Raw genomic sequence first — 25,250 nt, 5'->3', positions numbered from 1 at the left:
AGTTGGATGGAACTGCAATTACGAGCCATTGAAGTTTCATTGTCAGTGCAATACAACAACAAGATAGGAGAGAAGCAACTACAGAGTCAGAGTCCGTCTGAATGTTCTATCCACCTTTTGTCCTTACATCCGTACTTTTTACCACCCGCAGACCACCTTCTGTTTCCGTCGTAATTGTTATGCCAATTTTTAAGGCAGTTTTCTGTTTGTATGCGAAATTAAATGAAAATCAAATAAAGAGCCAAAAACCAAAAGTAAAATAAGTAGAAAAGACCGAGACCACATAAATGCGGTTAAATTTGCAGCGTTAAATGTTAACAGTCGATTTTGCAGCACACATAAAAATATCAACGCGTATTTGCGTGCTCCTTTCTTATCTACTTATGTCCTCGTTGTCGTTCTGCTTCTGCCCATTCTTCGCCTTGTCATTCTGCTTCTCGGCTTAGACTTACGGGCTTGAGGGCGCAAATTGACAATTTCTGTGAAATTGCACAAATACGACACAAGCCGCCTATGTGTGTGTGTGTGTGTGTGTGTGTGTGTGTATGCTCCAATTTTTTATGGCAAATTACCCAGGCCACATGTGTGTGTGTGTGTTTCTGTATGATGGCCTATTGGGGTTGGGGTAAAAATGTCATAAAAACATTTGCTAGACTGCGTTTTGGGCGGGTTTTTATTTTGGAGTATCTCCTTTTCATTTTTTTATGATTGGTTTTTTTGTTGTTGTATTTTGAGTAGCCAAAAGGGGCAAACAGGGAAAAGGAAGAGCAAAATAAATAAAATATAAACTGCGTTATGTTTATGCGACACACACAGATGAAGAGAACGTAGAAGATGGCAAAGGCCATCATACATATAATTAAACATTAGGCAAAAGGGCAATAAAAAAGTCGGTCTATATAAATTTGAGAATTGATGTTGAGGGAAACAATTCTTTATGGTGAAAATTGGCAAATAATTTGATGATAAATGAAAATGCAGCAGCAACAAAAACGTAACAATTTTCATTTGTCACACGACCACACACACACACACACACACACACACACATGCAAATGTATTGAGGAAAAACTCCTCGGTTTTGTTCTTACTTCCGCTGAAAAGCTCAACGCCTTCAAGGCTTCAAATCTCAGTCAAAAAAGAACCAAAAAAAAAAAACGAAACATAAGAAGGAAAATTAATGAAAGCTTCAACACGTGGCACAGCTTTTGCTTAATTTATTTTTTATTTTGTAAGCCTTAGGCTGTGGCACTTAATTTACACCCCTCCGCCCCCTATTATTCTCTCTTTCTTAACATCTTCGCGTATATAATGACACTTTCTTTGCGGCTGCACAATTTTATAGACTTTTGTGGTATACTTGGGTACTTGGCTCTGCAGCCAACTCTAACTAACTAAAGTGCCTTCTGCTAATACGCTTAAACTTAATTAAAAACTTATCAACAGCTGAGCCAAACAATTTGGCTGGCATTTTATTTCTTCCCTCTCGCTCAATTCCTCTCTTATCGGTCTATGTATGTTTGTGTGTATAGTTCTCCTGTTGGCAACAAAACAACAACCAGTAAATAACTCCAACTAGCTCTCGAAGTTAGACCACAGAAACAAGCAAGAAGCCCCCACTGACTAGCTCAAACCAAGATCCGCAGACCAACAACGAGACCACATTGCACACAGTGAACTACTTTTTTAAGCTTATTTTTTATGGCAACAAAGTGAGCTTTTTATAGCTAAAGAGAGAGTTTGATTATAGCAAGATTGTGATATATCTATGTATATAGACTGCAAAGCAGCAGACAAATAACTAACGACTAGTATATGTGGTGCAAAATTGTAGGATTATTTATTGAAGTATTGGGAGTTTAAGGAACTTAGGTCTTCGCAGTCCATGACACAATTCATTTGAAATCGATAAAACTGTTTTATATAACATTATTTTTGGATAGTTTTTGCAATCGTTAAAGTCATGCTAACTATTGACAAGCTTGCCGAGGTCAGTCTGTATTATATGCTCTCTAACTATTTGTAGAATTAATGTACCTTTTTCTTAATAAAGAAGAACAAAATGTTAAAGTTTTTAGTTTGCTCACAGAGTTATACATGATTCAAAGGACACAGCTTTGCAACAACTGACAACTGATTAAGTGAAATTAATTCATGCCCAATTAAAGAGTATTTCAAAGAGAGCACCTCACGTAACACGCACTCATAATGTTTACCTTTTAAATAAGTTGAAACTAAGTTGCAATGTCAAGTAGGCATCATAGTTAACACAACATGTAACTCTGTATTGATTCTCATCTGCAGTCGTAAGGTATTTCCCTTTGTCGCATGATTCACGTATATAGACATGATATTTATGGGGGAACAGGCAGGCAGGAGGGCAACAGACAAAACTTGAAAGCGGCGTTGCAGACATGTCATAACATGTGAAAATTAAAATTTACATGACAACTTAAGCGACGACCTGGCGCAGGTTTTCATTGGGTCTGGGTGGGCGGGGCAGTCCGCCCTATGCACCTTCTCGTTTGCTGCTCTTTTTGGCTGGCAAACCACTTAATTTGGCACATTGCCGTGGCTAAGGTACCGAGACGGCAGCCACAACAACAATTCGCTCAGGTGGACCCACAGTGGCGACAGCAGGACTAGCAGGACCAGAAAAAAGGACAACCACGACAAGTGGCATTCTCTTGTAGTATGCATAAATTTTTTACCGCCGAACACAGCAGAAAAAATAACCTCAGCCATGGCCATAAAACTTATACTTTCTACAACAACGAATTACGAGGCAGCAACTAGACAAAAAAAACCACACACACACACACACACAAAAAGAAAAACTGAAAATTAAGGGCGTGGCAGCAAATAACATTACGCATGCAATGGCAAAAAAATAAAATATGCATAAAAAATAAGCTGCAGCAAAATCTGAACAAACACAGAGAGAGATAAAGAGAGAGAGAGAGAGAGAGAGAGAGAGTAAAAAAAAATGAAACAGCAACAGCAAAAACTATAGCATACAAAACGGCGCCATTAAAACGCAAATAAAAATGCCACGTCTTGTGTTCATTACGAGCTTATGCCTAGGCTATATGGAACTCGCAAGATTGTAAGCTGAATATGTAAAAATTTGAAGTAAAAATTTTTATAAATATTTCATAAATGGACATAAAAAATGTTCATCTTTGTATGTATGTAGGTCGATAAACAAATAATTTAGTTTGGCCTTGAAAAATTTGATACTTTTTTGTTATAAAAATAAATTATTTAACTGTTATTTCAATTCTAAATATCATATCATAACATTTTTTTTTTATTTATTACCTTTTAATGTAATACCATAACTTTACTAAAGTATAGCAAAAGTATTTATAGAGATGGTAGAGATTGCGAGACAAAAAATCCCAAACAAATTTATTTCATTTCATGCCTAATTTCCATGATACTTAATTCTAGCTTAATACTCTCAAAAAATTAAATTTAAAATAAAATGTATTTCATTTGGGCAGTATACTCGTAGGCCATGTTACTGGAAAATAAGAAACAATTTAAGAACGACAACAAAATATAGAATATGATTATGCAATTATAATATATTATGATTCAATTTAAACAATCCTAATATATTATAATTGCATAATTATGCAATTTCATAGAGAAATCTGCTCTATTTGTCAAAAATTCTAGACTTTTCTGCCTTTCTCTAAAGATGATAATCGCAGTGAATTTTTCCATGCAAGAGAATCGTCCATGCAATTAAGTTGTCCTTTTAAGGGTGTTCTATGTGGGTTTTAAAATTTTATATTTTAGAATTTAAAATTACCTAACTCTAATGGAATTCGCTACTACCACTCGCTAATGGAATTCTTACTGGTTTCTGATACTGCAGTTGTGCGACTAGTCCATTAGTTTATATTGGAATACGAAATGAATTTACTTGAACATGTGAATTTGTATTCACTTATACTATTAAGATATTTATTGTGAGCCAGCGAGAAATACTATTTCAAACTAAGTTTTTCTAGTTAATTTCGACTAAAACTATAAGAACTAATATTCTAAATCACCAAGTCGGTTTCTTTGCATTCTAAATTTCTCATGCAAGGTATTTATCTATGTTAATTTTTTACACGTTTTTGATTCTTTGCCTCCACCTTAGCCTCGATCCTTCGATGTTGCAGTGCACCGAAACATAAATTTGAATAAGAAAATGAAAACGTTTTTGAATGCGTCAGCGGAGCAAACATTTCAGCACACATAGAGTAAACAAACGTACGAAGAAACAAACGTCTGTCGTTTTACAACTTTGGCAGCTGCTGCTAAAAGCTTTAAAAAAATCAACTAATTTTCATTTTATGCAGGCAAAACAAAAAAAAATAAAAAGCAAAAATGAAATCTAAGTACAATTTTAATTCACACACACATACACACTAACAGACCCTAAAAAATTTTAATAGCTCACACATTATAAACGCAAATAAACGCCAACAGCAGCCTCTATAGCCTTATTTCCACCATCATTTTCCGTACATTCCTTTGAGCACTTTGCTTGCTGCTTTTACTGAGCATTTATATCTGTATATGCTTGTGTGTGTGTGTGTGTATCTGCGTATGTGTGTGTTGATGTTGTTATTTGCCTAGCAGCTTAAGTTGTTTGAGGCGTGTGTGCACTTAAAGGAAAGAGCAAAAAACTTTACCATAGTCCAGACCCAACATTCTGAGTCCTTTGCTCAGCTCAAACTCAACTTAAAGGCACTAAAGTTGCACAAAATTAAGCATACTTTTAGGCACTCAGCTTTATATTATGATTATCATTATGGAGTATATGGTTAGCCAGCCCCTCCTTAATGTTATTTTAGCTCCATAAGCAGCTGTTGCTTCTACTTCAAGTTTTACTTTGACTTCTTCTTTAAAACACAAAACAAGCGAAAGTTCATTTACTTAGCCACTAGCCGCAAGATGTTACACGGAGATTCTGTGAGAAAGTTTATCTGCTGCATACAAAAAGCTTTATGCCAGGATTATTCTATAAAATATTTGCAAGGTTATTGATTTTCTTTTTCTATTTCGAACGTACGAATTGAAATTGAAAACATTTCCAATGACACCCAGTTAAAGGAGACATGTCAATGTTCACCATCACCAGCTAGAAAATGTATCTCACGGATACGAAAAAATAAGGTTTATTTATTAGAGAACATTTCTCTTGCTCTCTGTCTCTCGCTTGTCTAAAGTGACAATTTATGAAAACGTACAAATCTCTACAAGAGCCCCAGGGCTATTTTTTTCTCCTTTTTATGCCTTCTCTCATCTCTTGCTGGGATCTTATTAAATCACCAAAAAATGAGGGGGAAAAAACAAAACAAAAACGAAACGAACAAAAAAAACACTAGAAAAACCAAGACAAGTAGAAAAATAAAGTTCTAGACATACATTTTAGAGGTTCAAATGCCTGTTGGTCTCGTCTGTCAAATCATTTTGTGATAAGGATAAGGACACAAAAGTGTCTAAGCACGCACACATCCTGAGCTCTATAAGCTCGTTTCTCCCTGCATGTCGATGTGAGTGTGTGTGTGTGTGCGAGAATTTGTGTGCATGTATGTGTGTGTGTGTGCTTCATAACTGACAAATGAAAATGTCAAAAAATTGTTCTCAAATGAGAATGTCTGCTGTCTCCTTTTTTCTGCTGCTGTCATTTGGCAATGGGTGCAAAAGTATTTTTAGAATTTAATTAGAATTTTTGTTCTCAAACTCTACCACAATGAGAAATTGTTTTTAAATATCTTCCACAAAATAATTGAAACGTTCAATTTATCAAAGACAAATCAACAAAAGCATAGATAAATGTATATTTAAAAACAAAATAATTGTCTAAAGCAAACAAATGAAAATCATTTACCATTTATTCGTATTTTACATTGTAATGGGAAATTTCTGTTACAGCTAAAAGAATGCTCATAACTCCAAGTAATTTATTTTACGATAATCAACTCGAACCAATTTACGTGTAATATTTATATTGCCTTTTTTTTGTGCAGTACATGAACTCTTGATTTATTTTTAATAACTTTTCAGTGAAAACAATCGAGCCATATCTCCACAGTAATTTATGCATAATGAATCAGCTGACTCGCTGATTCAACGGCTTTTTTCAACTTAAGAGTAAAATCAGAAATAATGACGAGATATGCAAATAAGCTTTCGATATGGCGAATGCCAAATGGAATCCTCTTTCATTGTGCAATATGTACAATGTTTATACACACATACATACATTCCGTATTTATATTTAGCCTGAATGCTGAAGTTTCTTTAATAAGAAAGTTAAAGTAATTGAAGGCAATAATTTTCATTAACTCTCAAGCACAGATGTTGTGTTGAGTCGAGTTCATTAAATTATTTGAAAATAGAATTGCATTTATTTGCAAATTAATCAAAATAATTTTGGAGAAATGTAAATTGAATTTGTCAAAGAATAAATCATGCAACATATTGCCCATGACTGAAACTTGAGGTAAATAAGAAATAAATTACATGAAAATTAAGCTAAATGCAATGTCTGGTCTAAGGAAAAAACAATGGCAATTGTGTAATAAAACAAACGAAGGCGAAAACAAAAGACGAGCTTTATTAGTCCTACCATCCATTTGGCCATTCTCATGCAAATTCTTATGTAATGGATACTTATTCTAGTCATGGGCAAACAAATTGACTTGATTTTGTTGCCATCATCCACCTGAACTCTTGGCTCCCTCTACTCTAAGTGCTCTATTCTCTGTTCGGCAGTGGGACATTATTAATAACCAAACATTAATCTTGGCCAAATGTTCTGTCTATGGGCATAATGTGAGGCGCAGCTGGCTTTTTTAGTCAAATGTCTAGTGCTTAGCTTGTAATTGAAGCTCAGATTTTGCAAGTGGTGAGAAAAGTTATGATCATAGTTAGCTATTCTACTATATATGTATGTAGGTCTATAAGTATTTGGCTACCTTCTAATCATTAAACTTTCTTTACTTTCTTTTACTTGCAGACTGATGTTTGAATATCACAACAAAATGTCCATCAGAAACAGCGACATTATTATCAGCATCGTTCGAGGCATCAAATGCATTATGTTATAATTTCATTAAGGACATAAGCCTTTTTTCTTTGCCAAGTCTCGCAGAGAGGAGTAAGCCGCAAAAGGCGACATTAACAAAAGCATTGCCTACTTCTAGGCACTGTCAAGCAGCCGCAGCAAAAGCAAAAAAAAAAAAACGAAAAGAATCAAGCTCTTGGCATTTTTATGAAATTAATACAAAAGAACAAGAAGTGGGAGATGTGGCGCAGCCATGACAAAAACAACAACAACAACAACAGCAGCAACAATAGCACAATGATGATGAGTAACAGCAGCAGCAGCAGGACTTTGATAATAATGGCTGGCCCACAACGGGCGAAGCATTTTTATGGCCTGACACTTGACTAAAGGGAACGTGACAAGCAAGAAGAGTAACTCTCCTCTCGTCTGTGGCCGATCAACGTAAAAATAATAATAATAAGTAGCAGCGGAAGAACCCAAAACGAAGGAAAGGAAGTTGTTGTTGAAAAAAGGAAAAAAATTCTATAATTTTGACATGCAAACGTGACCGAAGGCACCAGAAGAAGAGGGTCTAGGTTATCTCACAAAACAAAACAACAAAAAAACAAAAAAAAAGGAACGATTCATTTAAAAGGAAAAAGAATATTCTTAACCATGGTCGGCTTAAAACAACTTGTTGTAGTGCTTTTACCTTTGGTATATTTGCTCTGCCCTTGCCTGGCGTGCCCCCCAGAGGTGTGCGTTTGTAAGTGGAAGGGCGGCAAGCAGACAGTCGAGTGCGGTGGCCAGCAATTATCGACCATACCAGAGGGCATGGATCCTGGCACACAAGTTCTGAACTTTAGTGGCAATTCCTTGCAGGTTCTGCAATCGGAGAGATTTCTACGCATGGACTTACTCAATCTGCAAAAGATCCATTTGTCGCGCAATCAATTGATACGCATCCACGAGAAGGCTTTTCGAGGTCTTACAAATCTTGTGGAACTTGATCTCAGTGAAAATGCTCTGCAGCATGTGCCGAGCGAAACATTTCAGGACTACAGTTCCCTGATGCGTCTCTCGTTGAGTGGGAATCCCATCAGAGAGCTCAAAACCTCAGCCTTTCGCCACTTGTCATTTCTGACTACCCTGGAGTTGTCCAATTGCCAGGTGGAGCGCATCGAGAACGAGGCATTTGTGGGCATGGATAATTTAGAGTGGTTGCGTTTGGATGGCAATCGCATTAGCTTTATTCAGGGAAATCATATATTGCCCAAGTCTCTGCATGGCATTAGCCTGCACAGCAATCGCTGGAATTGTGATTGCCGATTGCTGGACGTCCATTCATGGCTAACCAATTATAATATTCCATTGGCCGAGGAGCCCAAGTGCATGGAGCCGGCGAGACTGAAGGGCCAAGTGATCAAGCAATTGCAGCGGCCCCAATTGGCCTGTCTGCCGGAGGTGAGTCCTCAGTCTAGCTACACTGAGGTGAGTGAGGGCAGAAATATGTCCATCACATGCTTGGTTAGGGCCATACCAGAACCAAAGGTCCTGTGGCTCTTCAATGGTCAGGTGATGAGCAATGACAGTTTGATGGATAACCTGCACATGTACTACTACATTGACGAGAGCATTGGAGGCAGTGGAGCGGAGGAGAAGCGCAGTGAGATCTTCATCTATAATGTGGGAGCCGAAGATAATGGCACCTTCTCGTGTGTGGGTCAAAACATAGCTGGAACCACATTTAGCAACTACACATTAAGGGTGATCATCAAGGAGCCTCCAGTGGTCAATGAGGTGTCCTTTCCCAGGGACTACATGAATTATATTGTGGCCAGCAGTGCGGGTGGCGGCATCATCTTTGTGGTCCTCCTCTGCACAATTGTGGTCAAGTGTAAGCGCACCTCAGAGCCGGCCAAGCAGGGCAAGAAATGTGATCAGGTCACAAGCATAGCTGGAGGTGGATCAGATTCCAATACAACTAGTTCACAAGACACCGGCCTGGGTATGATGAAATGCGCTTCGATATTGAATGACAACTCCGAGAGTCTCAATGGCAATGCGGGTCTTCTACTGGCTGACACTTTGACTCCAACCAAGGTCACAAATGGCGGTGCAGGTGGTGGCATTATACTCGGTGGACAGATGAAGCAGAATCTTCTGCTCTATGCCACACCCAATCCTGCTTCCAATCAACCACAGCAACTACAATTGAATGTAAATCTCATGGGCAATGGAGGAGCTGGTTCCCCACCTTTACTCATTGGCAACGCATCGGCATATTGCTCGCCGCCGGCCTCATTGCGAAATTACCAAGAGAAGAATCCAGATCTGGTCAATGATGCGGAAAGTGTCAAGCATAAACTAAAGACTGCCGTCTCCTTAGATGCAGCAGATGTCTATGAGACCTCAAGTGATTGCGGCCAATACGAAGGCTGCTATCAATTGCATCCAGCTCAGCCGCATCATCCTCTCATGGGACGTTTTACCCAGGCCATGACCACCTTGCCTAGGGGTATGCAGCTGAAATCGATAGCTGCAGCCTCTGGTGCTGCCTCCCCTCATCAGGTGGATGTTCATTTGAATCCTGTATGTTTCCTGGGTCAAGATGGCTTCGCATATGACTATAGCAGTGCCCATTTGATACAGCAGACACCACAGCAGCAGCAGCAGCAGCAGCAACAACAACAACAGCAACAGCAGCACCAACAACAGTTGCAGCAACAACAGCTGCCACCAAATACGAATTTCTATCGAACACTGCCCCACAATCGTTTGCAGAAGCATCAGCAATTCCAAGGAGCCATCCCGCCAAACTCCAGTCTACGTTATAGTCTGGAGGCGGAGTTCATCCAAAGGACCGCTCCTCCTGTAAGCTATGAGAAATATCAGTTGCCCAATGTCCGTTTCACTGCCGAGGGCTATCCCCAACAACAGCAGCAGCAACTTCAATTGCAACAGCAGTTCCCCTCTCCACCAGAAGGTTACAAAACTAGCGATCTTCAAGCCTTGTCTGCTCCTTTCCAGCAGTGGCCTAGCTGTTTGCCGGGGTATCATGCTCAGCCCATGCGCTTTGTTCAATCACCCACCACCCAGGCAACGGCTAGCCAATCACCCACCCAGCTGACAGCTCCACCTCCACCTCCATCAACTGGCTCCAGCACCATACCCGAACTGGATGAAACAGAGGCGGCAGCAGCAGGCACTTCACCCAAGCCTAGAGCCGATGAAGCGGAAGCAGCGGCAGCGACAGCGACAGCGACAACGGGATCCACCACATCTAATACCACAGACGAGCAGCATACAACTGCAAATGGTGACTCCTCCAAACTGAAGCAACTGAATGGCCCTTTGGCCGATAGTCCTGATGAGGGTTATGTGGGAGATGGTCAGGAGACTAGCGATATATGACAAGGACCTAACAACAATAGTCAGGACCAGGTTGATGCTGCCTTAGATGATTCAGTGGCTCTGTAAATTGGCTCAGCTGATGACATACTAGACTTAGATTCATTTATTGTTTTGTATGTATATGTGTTTGTGTGTGTGTATGTGGTTATGTTAAAGTGAGTATTTCTTTGTTTCACTGCTCCAATAAACAAGCAAACAAACAGACTAACAAAAGGTAGACCAAAGTGAAACCCAATAATTGGTGGAAGTGGAAGATAACAAAAGAAAAAAGGGGCAACAAGATGGAACACACAACTTTATAAACAGGAAATTTTCATATATACGAATTGAAAATACTCTTGTTCAATTCAGTATCCTTTCTTCCTTTCCTAATGGGAAATCATAGGCGGCGGTCTTCTTAAATTGGTTACTAACTTATTAGAGAGTTCAAAAGGTTTTGGTAAAATTCGGAAATTTGTTTTTCTTGGAACGCCTTCTACTTCATAAAAATGGCAATCTGGTTTCTAGTTTCCCAGTAAACATTTTAAAGCAAAAATCTCAAGCTTCATTGGAAAACAATTGTACACTTTGTACGCTGTTTTTGTGGGAAAGAGTAGAAGAGTGGAAAACAATAGTCGTAGCCGCCGTTGTTGTCGTCGTCGTCGTCGTCGTCATCGGCCAGTCGTTGGGGGGCCTAACCTAATAAAAGCCAAAAAACAAAGACGCGTCGCTAAACAAAAGGCTCTTTTCTCCTGTTTGTTGTTTCTGGTCTCTTCCCCACTGTGCGTCCTCCCAGCCCCCAACTCTTCTCCTGCCTTTCCCCTTTCATTTTCTAGCAGTGTTTCACATTTTTTTCCTTCTCGAGCCTCCTAGAATGCGTGCCTCGAGTGGCAAGCTGGCAGCATTTTATTTCCGTTGATGTAATTGAAAAAGTTTTTCATTTAATATAAACTTTTCAGCGTCTTTGCTTGGGCGCAGACCATAAAAAAGGCAAGAAACAAAAAAGGAAACGAAAAAAATGTTTTTTTTTTTCTAGAAGAAAGCTGTAAGGCAAAAAGGAAATCTTGGGCCTATTTGTACTTGTGTGTATGCTGTGGGTGTGTGTGTGTGTGTGTCTGTGTGTGTGGGTTTTACTAAGTATATTTTTTTTCTGTTTGTTTGTTTGCCGATTGAGTTGCTCTCGGCGGCGTTGTTAGTTGACAATTGACTCGACCCGGCCCCAAACCTCATTCTCAGTGTCAACGCCCCCGCCTCTTCCCGCCACGCCTTTGGCCCAGTGGTGCTGCTCTTTAGGATTCAAGTGGCATGTGTTTTCGCCATGACGACACCTGCTCGCTGACACAAAGAACTCCTCCCAGATCTGGCCTAGTTGAAGTGGCCTTCTCCTAGTGGGTTGACTCTCACTCTCCTGCTTGCCCTGGGCAAGTAAAGAGTTCCGCCCAAATGTTGCGAGTGGCTGGGCATTAAGGGTTTTTCCTCTTTCCTAGCTATGCGCTCCACTTTCGAACAGTTGGGGTTTTGTCTTTTGTTTCTTTACTATTTGCATTTAAATAATTTACAACAAAGACTTGAGTAAATTTTTGATTTTAATGTTACAAAAATGTGAATGAAAGTAACAACGGACATTCGAGAACAAGAGTTTCCGGCTAACATACAACAACAAGTAGATATGGCAAATAACATAGATCTAGAGTATTAATTAAACTAGATACTAGCACTAATGTTCGAACAATAAGTTTTAAGTTTATGTAAAATGTTGTACTAGAAGCAAAGGGCGATAAGGGAGAAGGATCTCTGTGTTGATGTAAATATAAGCAATTGAAAAATTTGAAAGAAGGTGAAAAGCAAGCGAGAAAGATGTACGAGAAATCAACAATTAGCAATAGATGGAAAAAACTGAGTTACTGCATAGGCAGAAGCAATCATTTAAGCACTCTATGGTATATATGTAAATTGCATAAAGAAATCATTAGTTGTAAAAATCAAAAAACTAAAAAAAAAAAAACCCCAACACAAACAACATAAGTAAGAATTAAAATGTTTATGTTTTAATTTCACCAAGTGAGTTAGTTGGCAGAAAACAAAAACAAAAAAAAAAAAATAAAAAATAACAAAAACATAAAAAATAAAACAAACCAAAAACTAAAAAACATATGCACCCACACCAAAAGGCATTAAAAAATAGCAGAAATAATGAAAACAAAAACATTTTAGCATAGCAAAAGGAAAAACTGTTTAACTAAAGTAATTTTAAATATTGTATCACAACAACAACAAAACCAACAAATTACAACAAGAAAGAAAAACAAAACATATAAATACTTTTAGCTGTATAATATTAAAAAAAAAGAAAAGTTTAAGAATAAGTTAGTCCTTAGGTAAATGCAAGAAATATACCATTTATGAATACATTTAATATGAATATGAATATTAATATGAATGAATACAAAATGCTATTAAAACGGCTACGAAACATTTGAAAATACGAGAAAGAAAAACAAAGAAACAAACACAGAGTATTACTAACAAAATGTGGGATAGAGAGATTGGAAGTAATGGAAAAGTACAGCATCTAACTTAGTTGTAATCTATACATTCTAAGTACAGAATAACAAAACAACAACAGCAACAAAAAGAGAAAAACAAATGAAAAATGGAAATGCAGTATGATAATAAAATAATGAGAAAAACTAAAGAAGAATTGTAAAAAGAATAAGACATGACGATGGAGAATGAAGAAAATTAAAACCAAATAAAACGCATTACACTGAAGAATTTAATAAAAATTAAATTATGCATTTTCATACAGATGGCAGGGAGATTTGGTGGCAAAGCACATCCCAAGAAGAACAATTCAAGCGATTGAATATTAAAGGAAAGCTAAAACATTTCTAACTTGCAGCTTTTCTCATCCTTCCAATAAAGACATTTCAAATGCACTGCTCTGAGGAAAGAAAAGAAGAAATGTTAATGGTCCATGACGTCGCCGTCATCATTGTCTATGCCTTTGGGCCTGGGAGGTGCGGAGGAATCTAGAGAAATGCAAATTCTTTACTAAGTAGGCAAGGCAGTAGAACTAAGTGAGATGAGACGTAACGAAAGTTGAAATATAAGTAGGATGAGCATTGAAAAGTACTGGAATTGAGAGCGAAACTAAAAAAAAAGGCTCAAGTAATTTAATTGGCAAACTAATGGAATGAGATTTAAAGCGGGCTTGAATGTTGAATTAATGATATATTAGTTTAAGGGTATATAAATTTCTAAAGAAGACAAGTGTTGGACTTTTATATAGCACAATCGAAATAAAGCATAGTACAAGTTGATCAAAAATTTGTGATAGTCATCCTAACAAATTTCCTCAGTATAACCTAAAAATGCTGACTGCTTCTTATTTTGCCAATGGTCTAGCGAATAATATGGAATCTAGGTTACAAAATGTCTCTAAATTATAGATCAAAATTTATTTGTTTTTTAAGGTTTTAAATAGTGGATAATAATTTTTCCTAAAACCGATTTTGAAGACTGTCTTAATAAATATCAAAACAGATATGTGAACAATCAATTGACCGAGCTTAAGATCAGTGGACGGCACTGCTCATACCCCGGACTAATGCCTAGCTCTGCCGCAGCGCTGCCGTCTCACATGCACCACAATTCGAAAACATCTCGACTCGTGCTTGTCAGGAAAAAAATGAAAGTACACGTCAGAAAAATGTTTGCTGACAATTGGAAAAATTTAATTTTTCTCTTTCATATACGATACGATGTCCATTGCATTATTTGTTTAAGCTACACTACTTCCTTACTTTCGCACTTCTTGTGTATTGCTACATACACAAATGCAAATGCCTCATTTGTCACTGTATGGGACCGCTGGTTTAGATCTGTAAGTATTGAAAACTAAGCTAACTATGCTTATTAACCTACTATTGCCCAGTTGCTGTATATTTTAGGTAGAATATCTCGGAAAACAATTAAAATTTATTGAATTTCTTCTTGTCGTTATTTTCATTTAGTCATCTCAAAAATTGTAATAATACTTTGAAATGTGTCACATCTAAGGGCATAGCCTATTGCAACTGACTTCATTTGCGTGATATAAAATATCTTTATACAGGGAATAAGTTAATTAGTGTGACTTTCATTCCATTGCAGACTCGGGAAATTTTTTTTGTTCAAACGAAATTTTCAATTTGGCTTTTGTTTTTGGTGTTTCTTTAAAATTATCCTTCCAGTTCATGTTCATTTCACAGGAATACATGCGGCTCCTTCGGAAGCTCAAACACACACACACACTCGGCCACCTTTAGCAGATTGAAGATTACGCATACGCAGCGTGTGACGGCAAGGAAAAAGAAACGAAAACAGGAAAAGAATAATGTAGAAAGCAAAATGAAACCAAGTGCACATCAAGGCGCAAGGCCACAAATGACAGCAAACTACTTGCAGTCAACTCAAAGCAGCAGTGAGAACTTACACACAAAGACCCGGACCCGGACTGACGCATTATACGCCTCACTGCGCAATAATGTCATTAAAAGGCGCAAAGGGAAGACGAGCGCCCAATGTAGGCAAAAGCAGAGGATGCACAGCGCGGACCGAAAACGGAGGAGACGGTGACTGGTGGGAGATTGTGGCAGCCGAACTGGGTCAGTTAATGCAGCCAGTTGCTACCTCCCAGCTGACATTTATGAGCGAACAGCATCACGTAACACAAAAGAAGAGGGCAGAGAAAAAACTTAAACGCCCAGCAATTAAAATCAAGGTTTAAATGGAAAGCCAACACCACATGAGTGTCAAAAATTTATGGAAGAGACAACAGAACGCCCTTAAACCCAAGAAAAATATGACCACGTAGCTTGAGTGTGTATGTGTGTAAATGAAGGAAGATGGAAGCCAGAGAAACCAAAGCCAACTCAGTCTAGCTGGAATTGTGGTGGCAATGGCAACACCAACGCCGACGCCAACGCCAACTTTGGCATCAAAATCAAAGACAAGCTCCAAGTTACCAGAAAAACCAACTCTCACAAGGGGAAGAAGCGCGCATAATTAATGTAGGCATAAAAACAAGTGACTTGTAAATATTGCCAAGGCAATTCTCACTGCAAAGACGGAGGATATCGGCGTAAGAGTTGATATCCATGCGTGTGTGTGCGGTCCATGTGTGTATGCGCGTGTGTGCGATTGAGTGTGCCTACTTACAAAGTGGCAACTGACTGCAAGTATACCAACATTGAAGCTACTGAGCTAACCACAGTGGTTGAAATCTGAATATTTACGGTTCGTACATATATATAAAATAATATATATTTTAAATCGCAGTAGATTTCAAATCTGCTTATCTCCGTAATCTCTATTTTTCAACAGATAGATTAGTCGTTTAAGTCTATAAGCAGTTTAATTAGTCGTTTAAATCTATAAGCACTTTAATCAGTTTCAGTAATCGGTAGTTAATAGTCAATAGGAGTTTCAAATAAAGAAAATATATAGAAATTTGTTTTACTGGCAGCTTAATCTAATTGTAAGATGTTTCTATAAGTGTGAATCTTTAAAATGTATCAAGCGTCTACAATAGACATGGAGCTAAAACAGTATACTAAAGGTTAAGCCGTTATGCAAAGAATTCTAAGAAACTTTTACCAACTTTAGATGAACTCTCAGCCCTTGCTGCGAAGGATGAAGTTTTAGGATTTTGGTATTTTTGGGTAAAGAGATTCATCGGTCTTAGTATCTGCATACATTTAAAAATATTACCAAGAAAAACTTTATAATATGTAATGCAAATTTCCAATACAATTTTGAAACTCGTCGTCTAAATTTTGAATCCAAGAGTCAATTGAACAATTAAAAAAAATGTATACGATTAGAACTTGAACAATCGATACTGCAAACGAATAGGTTGAGATCCAATTGAATTCTAGACTTCTTACAATGTATTGAAAGATAATGCTACAATAATATCTTCGTGAACATATTCCCACTGTAATTTTGATATTTGTGGCCAATGTGGCCAAGTCTAAGTTTCACTCTGCTAATAAAGCGCGCCCAAGTGGGCCTGGCCAAGACACACACATAAGGCAAAAGACAACGGGACTGAGCCACTTAAAAGCGCACACAAAAGCCAACACCAGCCCAGCCAGGACACAATGTGTAAGTGTATGTGTGTGTATGCATGTGAGTTGTTTATTGTATGTGGGTGCTGGAATTGAGCATGGGCTTCGTTCACTTGGACTGGGTTCGTCCAGCTGATGTTGTTTGCCTGCGTTTATATGGTCTAGTGATTGTGACATTGTAGCTACAATTACAAGCGGAAGTGACGCACATCAACGCACACACGCAGCGATGGTGGGCAAAGGGAAGGGAGAGGGATAGACAGGGGCGGCGTCGTTCAGTAGGCGTCGTCGTTGTCTATCTTTACTTTATGTATGGCTAATGCGCCACTAAAGCTGCGCACAAATTGAGCTTATCGTATGGTTATTTCAATTCTATTTGATGCTAAAACTCGGCCCAACTGTCTTTTGTCCTTCACCAAGTCACACACAAACACACACACACACACACACTCTCCCTCATTTTCTCTCCTCAAACCCGTTGGCAGAAACATTGTGTGAAAAATGTTGAGCCAAAGTTTGTGGCATTAATGCCGCAGGATAAATCTGCGTATGTATGTGTGTGTGTGGCTGTGTTTGTGCTGATATCTTCATATGAATATGTGCATGTTAGGTCATGTCTTAGTCTCCTTTATAAAGTTATTAACCAAAATTAATGTTTGTTATAAAATTTGTCTATGTATTTAGGAAGTGTCTAAGCATAAGGACAAAAGAAACATTCTATGATGGAATGGAATTTATGCATAAATAAACTTTCATCTCTCGCATTAAATATTTAGATATTCAACTGGCAAGATTTTAACTTAATTATCGAAATCTTTATAGCCACTTGACCTAAGGCCTTATAAAATCATCCTGTTGTTTGTAGGTCATATTGAAAAATCAAATATGCATATACATATCTATGCATGGACGCACATTAATTTGCATAACTTATAAATGCCATCACCCTACCCCCTTTCCCTTACAAAACCCACTTCATTATCCCACAAACGAAAAACTTTCTTCCCAAGAATATGTCAAACTAACTACAAAACTTTTCATGATGACAACAACAACAAACAAAAGAGAACTTGAACAGACAAAAAAAAAAACAAAAAATAGGGCCAAAAAACGAAAACACAAACAAAAAAGAGAGACATGGAAAAAAGAAGGAAATGAAACGAAATGTTTTCTCGAAATTAATTCAAACTCATAAAATATTGACTATAAAACAGACTTTTGCTTTTTATTTTGCCAGCTGCCAGCTATACAACAAAACAACCAAAAATATATATCAGACAAGTATCAACTAAAAGATACCCTCTGACAAATAAGTTTAAAACTTGTTCTGGAATTCTATTTTTGTTTTGTACCGATTAATATCATGGCACTTCGATATGTAATATATTTTTGGATTATTATAAGAAGTGAGTAAGGCTTTCCTAACCTGGTCTCCGTCATCTACCAAATTAACCACAGAGAGAGAAATATATATGTATGTTTTGGTTAATAAAGTCAAACTTCTACTCATTCTCTTGCCAAAACATTAATCGAAATATTGAAATAAAGCTGTCCAAATGGTGTTTTTATGTATCACAAATGCACTATAAATATAAATTTATATTAAGATTAATATATTGCCTTTCTGATTGATTCAATGTGGCCAAAATATCAAAAAATCTTTTCGATGTAAAACATTAAGTAGTAAAAATTCTAATATTTCTTAAAACTAATTTTTAACTTAAGTATACTTCAAGCTATAAGGTCTTGGTTTAAAAAAAAATTGTAAAGCTTTCTTTAAAAAATGTTTTTAAAACTAAATTTTGTTACAAAATTTATAACTAAACATGCTTAAATTGTCAAATCTGTTGCATCGAATCAGAAAAATACATAAGTGTAATATTTTTTCATTTCTTTTTTTTATAGCCTATCAGAAACAAGTTGCGATTTGTAGAAGTCACTGAATCGTTTTCTTTTAATAGGTTTGTTATGATCCCCTTACTAAAGGGTATTAGGATCGTCCCAAAAAAAAAGAGAAGACGTTATCGAACCAGAGGCTTGGCCTGAAACCGGCCCAAACCTTTTGCCAACACGTGTTGTGCCAACTTCTATTTGTCTAGTTGTCAATTTTTAATGTGGCTGCTTGACAAATCAATTTGTGCTAGCCCGAACAAAGGAAAATGGAAAACTTTCCCTTCTTGCCCCCTCTTCCCTCCGCACTAAACAAGGCAACGTCTTAAGAATAATTTGATTCGAATGGCAATGTGAATGTGCCACTCCCATCATCTCCATCTCTCGCCGCCCCCCACACACACACACATTCACACTTAGCTACCTATTTCTACTATTTTACACAAATTGATGGAATTTTAAATTTGTTTTGCCAGTCGAAATTGTCCATTGACATGCAATTAAAATAAATTTTTAGCAGCTGCTGCTGTCAATTGGTTTAGCTCTTTGTTTTAAGTCTTCTTTGGGCACTAAAGAATAATATTTGACAGAAAGACAATTAAAAGTGATAAAGACACATTTACACATCGATTGAACGCTTTGATATTCATTACTCAAACAGGGTCGTAATGAAAAGGCTTCTATGCGTAGCCTTAATTAAGTGATAAAGGCTAGAAATATATATAGGTACATATACGATTTTCATACGGTTCTAATCTAAAAGTCTGAGGCGATGAGTTTCAAAGTTTTCATCCTCATTAATAGACCAGTTAAATACATACTTCTTGTATCTATACTCTGTTATCTACTTTAAGAATATCATTGTTTTGTAGCCTTGAAATTACAGCATGGAATTATTATCCTTTAGAACGTCTAATCAAGGTTAAGAGGTTGAAGTTTGACTTTTTTTTACTAGATAGACTACAAAAATACAACTCAATTACTTAAGATGGTTCAAGATGTAGTTTAATTGTTAATTATCATCCTCCAAATCAGAAAGTGCGTCTCTGTAAATTCCCTAAAAACAGACTTAAATTAAATTCTTAAACTTGGCCAAACACTCTTGTCTACATGGTCAACGATAGATGAACAAAAGGTTTTGTAAATTTGAATTTCTAAAGGGCTAATCCGCCTGCGGAAGGTTTCGAGCTTCTTATAATTCGGCAAAGACTTCAATAGTTACTAATGGCAAATATTTGTTTTCCTCTATTTATTTGTTTCGGGGTTTTCCTTTATGGTCACCCTAACCCATCTTTTGCCTTTGGTCATTATCTTTAAGACTATAAACAATTTACGCAGCATCTTATAGGACACAAATCACCAAACAGTTTTCTGGTCACACACTGACCATCCACACAGACAAACCGCACACACACACACGAAGGACTTCTCCATGCGTATTAAGTGTAATTAACTTGAAACTAAGCAGAGAGAGAATCTTGCCTTTCCTCTGTTTCTCTCTCTCCTCTTCTCTCTCTCTCTTTATTTTTGTTTCCTATTTCGCTTCTGTTGTATAATTTAAATGGATTTTATGGTTTATTTTAAAGATAACTATTGCAGTCTTTCAGTCCTTAGTCTTCCTCACTTGAGTCCTAAACTAAGCCACTGCCTGGCTCCTTAATTTCATACAATTTCCGTTTGACCTAGTTGCAAGACAACTCCAGAAAACAAAAAAAAAAAAAAAAGAATAAAATATATATGCATATATAAAATGAGAAGAAAAGATTTACCGGCTAACCAATTTGCCACAAATATTTTCTGGCTAGTCGTAAGTTGCAAAATTATCTCTTCGAGCAAATTGATATTAATTTTTGTAAAAATATTTCGAGTAGATGAATTTTTTTGTGTTTAGAGCTTTAAGTCTCAAAATTTCAAACAGCAAAAAAAAAACCATTGACAAAACTCAACACTTTTAGCTTTTTGTTGTGCCAGAAAAATCAATTTATATGTTAATTTGTAAGCAAAAATCCGCAAACGCCGAGGGAAAAGTGTGTGAAAACTGCCTTGAAACAGACCAAAAACAAAACGTTCGAGGTGCCAAAACTGACAGTGTTCGAGTGTGTAAGTATGTGTGCGTATCTGTATGTGTATGTTTGTGTTGTGTTGTGTGTGTGCATTGGTGCGTGGGTGGCACAAGTTTTTAGCTGGCAGCTGTAAGCCATCAGTTGGCAAAACAACATGACAGCAATGAAAGGCCATCAACAGCTCCTACACACACCCAAACATATCTAAACACACATGAATACCCAAACATATGCACACACATACAGACACCGACTCAGGCGCACTCAATCAAGAGAAGGGCAGTAGGTCTTTGGCTTTTAGGTCGCCCAAAATTTAACAATAGTAACTCTTGGAACTGAATTCAAAACCCATTACTTGTTAGTAAAAATAAGTTTGCAGATCGTCTAAGATGGGTTTAAGAATAGTATAAGGTCATTTACTAAGAAATATCTACCAACAAAAATTAATTTTTTGCTGATTACTATGCGCATTGATAAAATAATTAATCAAAATTTTTTTCTAACCTAAATTTTAACAACCGAAATAATGACTAAAATAACTATTTATTGACGCTTTTTATATTTGGCTCTAAGTTTCAGTTCTCTACATTTGCATATCAGGACAAACTTCACAACTTCAACTTGTAATCGTTAAGAGAAATTTAAGAACTCAGTATTTCAGCCGACGACTCTTTAACTCGATGTTTGTAGCGTAGAAATAACTTATGCCTCCCTTTAGTTGAGGTCAAATTGCCAATTCATTTATTGAACTCAGTCAAGGTTGAAATAAATATTGGATCCTTCGGAAATATGAGTATTGCACATAAATAAAAAACAACACTAAGAGGCTTAAGGACGTTTTATTACATTACAAGTGCATTGCACCTTTGAAAAGTAAAAGCTTTCGCAGCCCACTACCAACTCAATTAAGGACAATGGAAGAAATTTGAACTAAAGACCCAAAATATAGTTGAACCTATAAATATATAAACGAAGCTTTATGTGTACCCAATTTTATTATATGTTTGTATAAATATGTATTTCTCTAATTGTTTAAATATTGCCTAAATATTCAACAGAATATTACTAAGTATATTCCTATAAACCGCAGTCGGATGTCATATAGTGTTTTAACTAATTTGTGGAGTTTAAATGGTTCTCATTTGATATACATATTCAGTAAAGAAACGACTATAAGGTGTGCGATAATTATAAATTTTTAAAAAAATAAAATAATACAATTTTTCTCAACCTTACGATTTAATTGTATCGAAAAATAACTTTCGATTAATCAAATCGTTAATCCATTAATTGATAAACATCGCCTTTTGGTACTCTATATTTGTACATCCACACTTCTAATTTTTTTCTAAGATCCTATTATCATGGATTCAGTTAAAAAGCTATAAGATATTAGAAAGTAGAAACAAAAATAAAGCCGGGAGACCTTTGTAAGTTCAATGATAATTTATGATTTCTGGAAGAGCTTTATATTTTACGTTTTATCTGTCATGCATTTTTGTTTTTTTATCGAGATTAATATGCACGATCCTTCGATTAATCACAGGACTCGATAATCGTAAAATACATTAGACCATTATTAGACCCAACCGTCTGCATGGACAAATTTTAATACAACTTCGGAAATGATTTGGAAAGAGCATTCTTTTCAATTCATTTTACAATTCAAAATCCTGCTATTTACTTATAAATTAATTATTGCTTAAGAACATATTAATACAAGAGATTAATAATTTGACTTGAAGAAAAAACTCAACTGGAATTTCAAAAGGTTATGCAATCTCTATTCAATTAACAAAATGGCATAAAATATATTGACATTTTGAAGATGGGAAAACGCTAGTCCAGTTGAAGTTCAACAAAAGTTTCTTCTGCCACCTTATTGCCACTGACATATTGTTCAGTATTATCTCTTTGTTTTTCCAACAACCGCCCCATTTGTGGCATAAGTTAAGCAGAATGGAGAAACGAAAAAGTTTCTGTTAGAGAATATCATTTTTAAAGTATTTGTATGAAACAATTCACATTTGGAAAGGTCATTGAAGCAAAAAATAAAAAGGTTTCTGCTCATAAATCTAAAGCAAGGAAAAAGGAAACATCCACCTCGACACAAGAGCAATTTTCGTGTATTGTTTTCTAACTTTTAACTTTTTGAAAACTGTCTGGCAGAGCGTTTAAGCCAATGTCGAGTTAGCCTTGGTCTACGGTTGAAACCAAACCAAACAACTCAAACCCGGGACCAAAGTCAAAGCCAAACCCATGCCCGAACCCAAAAATCTAAATCCAAAACCCAACCATCGGACAAACGCACCAATTCGCACAAAGTTAAAGATTTAGATGCGTTAAGCGTTATTTATGGCCGCAAATAAATAAGGCTTAAACCATACGCAATGCCTCATTCCGGGCGTTGAAAGTACATATATTCCTCTATGTTCCTCTTTTGTTTCTCATTTGAACGAACGTTTATTGCATAGCCGAGGGTATGGATGGCCGTTGAGAAGACATGGAGACGGGGGTGAAGGATGTGCGGAAAGATCTACTGCTTACTAATTAGAATGTGTTTCGAATTGCCAATGTGACATGAGAGGATTATGCTCATTTGCTTATGCAAAACAAAATAAATGACAAAAATATGTGTGGCCCTCAATCATAAATACTACAAGTTAATGATCATTGATTAACAATGTTATTTAGAGAAGCTCTTTATATTCCTTATAGCCTTTAAAAATCATATACTAAAAGTCATCGAAGAGAATGCATATAGTAGAAAGTTTTATTGCTTTTATGATGCCAAAAACAAACTTTCTGTTTTATTCGTATTTGGAACTCCAATGATTTAGAATTAGGGAAACACCTGAAGTACTTCAATATATACAATTTCCAATTATATGAGATTTAAGATATGATTTGAAGCGTTAAGCCCTAGAAAGCAAGTTATAACTAAATAAAGATTAAAAAATGTGTTTTGTTAACTAAAGTTAATAGATTTTCCATGCTTTTTAAAGCATTTTAACAAGAATTCACAACTGGCCAATAGAGAGCGAATCGGCCAACACTTACACATACACACCCAACATACATAAACACAAGGAGGAAGTGAGAGAGAGAGTTGAAATCCTCTGTAGAAGTAGGTTCCAGCAATTCCCTGGGGTGTATTTTGAAGTGGACTTAACCCAACCCCTTTTTTTTTTTTGTTGTTGTTGCTTTTCGCTTTTGTTGTTTGCTTTTGGCCCCCACTGAGTAAGCATTAAAAATTGATGAGTTCTTAATTTGTGTAGAGAACTCCGCTGCCGCTGCCATATTGAAAATAGATTAAGTTCTATTATTTGCAGTCATGATGTGGATTAACACGAACACTCTAAAGGAGATGGGCCAGGGCCCAAGTAGATATTGCCCGTTGGCAGTTCCCTTCGGTGTGCGTGTATGTGTGTGTGTCTGTGTGTGTGAGTTGCCTTTATAAACGTCATCATTAATCATGCTGACAAGGGCCGCTTTGGATTTTCATTTTACGCGCTGCCCTCCAATTTTCCATTTCCCTATTGCTACTCTTATCCTATCCTACATATATATGTATATGTATATTTATATATATATAATGTTATATATATATATCCAAATCCAATAGCTGTTTGCCCTCGACCGTAACAATTTTGTTTGCCTTTTGCGTTCAGTTTGTTTGTATAATTTATGTGTCTAACTGATGCCCAGGACCAACTGTCCATAGTCTACACTCTATTTTTTTGTCTTTTTTGTTTTCACATACCGTTTAGAATTTGGCGAAAAGGGTATTCTGGAATATGTACAGATTTGTTGTTAAAAGCTAAAGGAAGGGCAGCGCCTCCCATAACTAAGGGTCAGCAACATACTCTGTTTTTATCATCAATGAAAGTCAATAAAATGCCTAGAAATAAACTTGGTTATCCATTTTCGAGAATCCAAGCTAAGGTCCTCCAACAGCTTCACGTCCTGGACGGAACGATGTCTAATTTCGTGATTACCTCTTAAGTGCATCGAATCAATTTCAACTCTTCTTTATACTTATTAGTACAGTTTCTAAATATTTTACTTATGTTGTGTTATAAAGTGTCAACTGGTCGACTCTTTATATTTGTTGCCATTTCGTTGTAAAAACCCATTTTTAAGTTATTTATGCTGAACGCAGACTCTAATTGCAATTTCCGCGAGCAGCAGTCGCAAAAATGTTATAAAATTTATGGATCCCCATATTCGCATCCTTTTGGAGTCGAAATTCGAAAACTCAATAATATTTTCCTGTCCCAGTGTGAAGGACAGCAAACAGAAGCAGCAACAATAAGACCAACAACAACAACAGCAAGAACAACCAGATGAACATTTAACATGCAACATTCGACAAATTTGCGAATTGGGAACCCGAACACAAAAATTTATTTATGGTAATTTTCGTCAAAATTCGTCCAACAACGTTTTACGTTTGCAATTTTATCCATGACAAAAATGTGCACAAGGTAAATTTAACAGATTGCCTTGTGGTGCGACTATTTGGTATTCAGAATAGGATTTGGATTTAGATTTACTGGTCATAGTTAACAGCCAGCAGTTGCAGCAGTTGATTTGATTTGATTTTATGCATTTCACGTGATAACCATTCATCCCTCTCCACCATCCTCGCCTCCAGCGGCATCACTCTGGATTCACTCATCGGTATTCAGTTTATACCTGACCGTATCCTGAAAATTTAATTAACAATTTTGT

General features: G+C 36.7%; 1 protein-coding gene across 1 annotated transcript in view; it reads left to right on the top strand.

The window, feature by feature from the left end:
• The window catches only part of LOC6644256, a 49,399-nt gene extending 37,825 nt beyond the window's left edge, over positions 1-11,574 (top strand). Inside the window, exon 4 of the mRNA XM_002066765.4 lies at positions 7,028-11,574. Within this exon, the coding sequence (XP_002066801.2) occupies positions 7,733-10,471 (2,739 nt within the window). The 5' untranslated portion in view covers positions 7,028-7,732 and the 3' untranslated portion in view covers positions 10,472-11,574. The remainder of the gene's footprint in view (positions 1-7,027) is intronic.
• The last annotated feature ends 13,676 nt before the right edge of the window (positions 11,575-25,250 follow it).

This window comes from Drosophila willistoni (genome assembly GCF_018902025.1).
Source record: "Drosophila willistoni isolate 14030-0811.24 chromosome 2R unlocalized genomic scaffold, UCI_dwil_1.1 Seg167, whole genome shotgun sequence".
Classification (NCBI taxonomy): domain Eukaryota; kingdom Metazoa; phylum Arthropoda; class Insecta; order Diptera; family Drosophilidae; genus Drosophila; species Drosophila willistoni.
The sequence above is the reverse complement of the archived record's forward strand: the minus strand, read 5'-3'. Positions and strand labels throughout refer to the sequence as shown.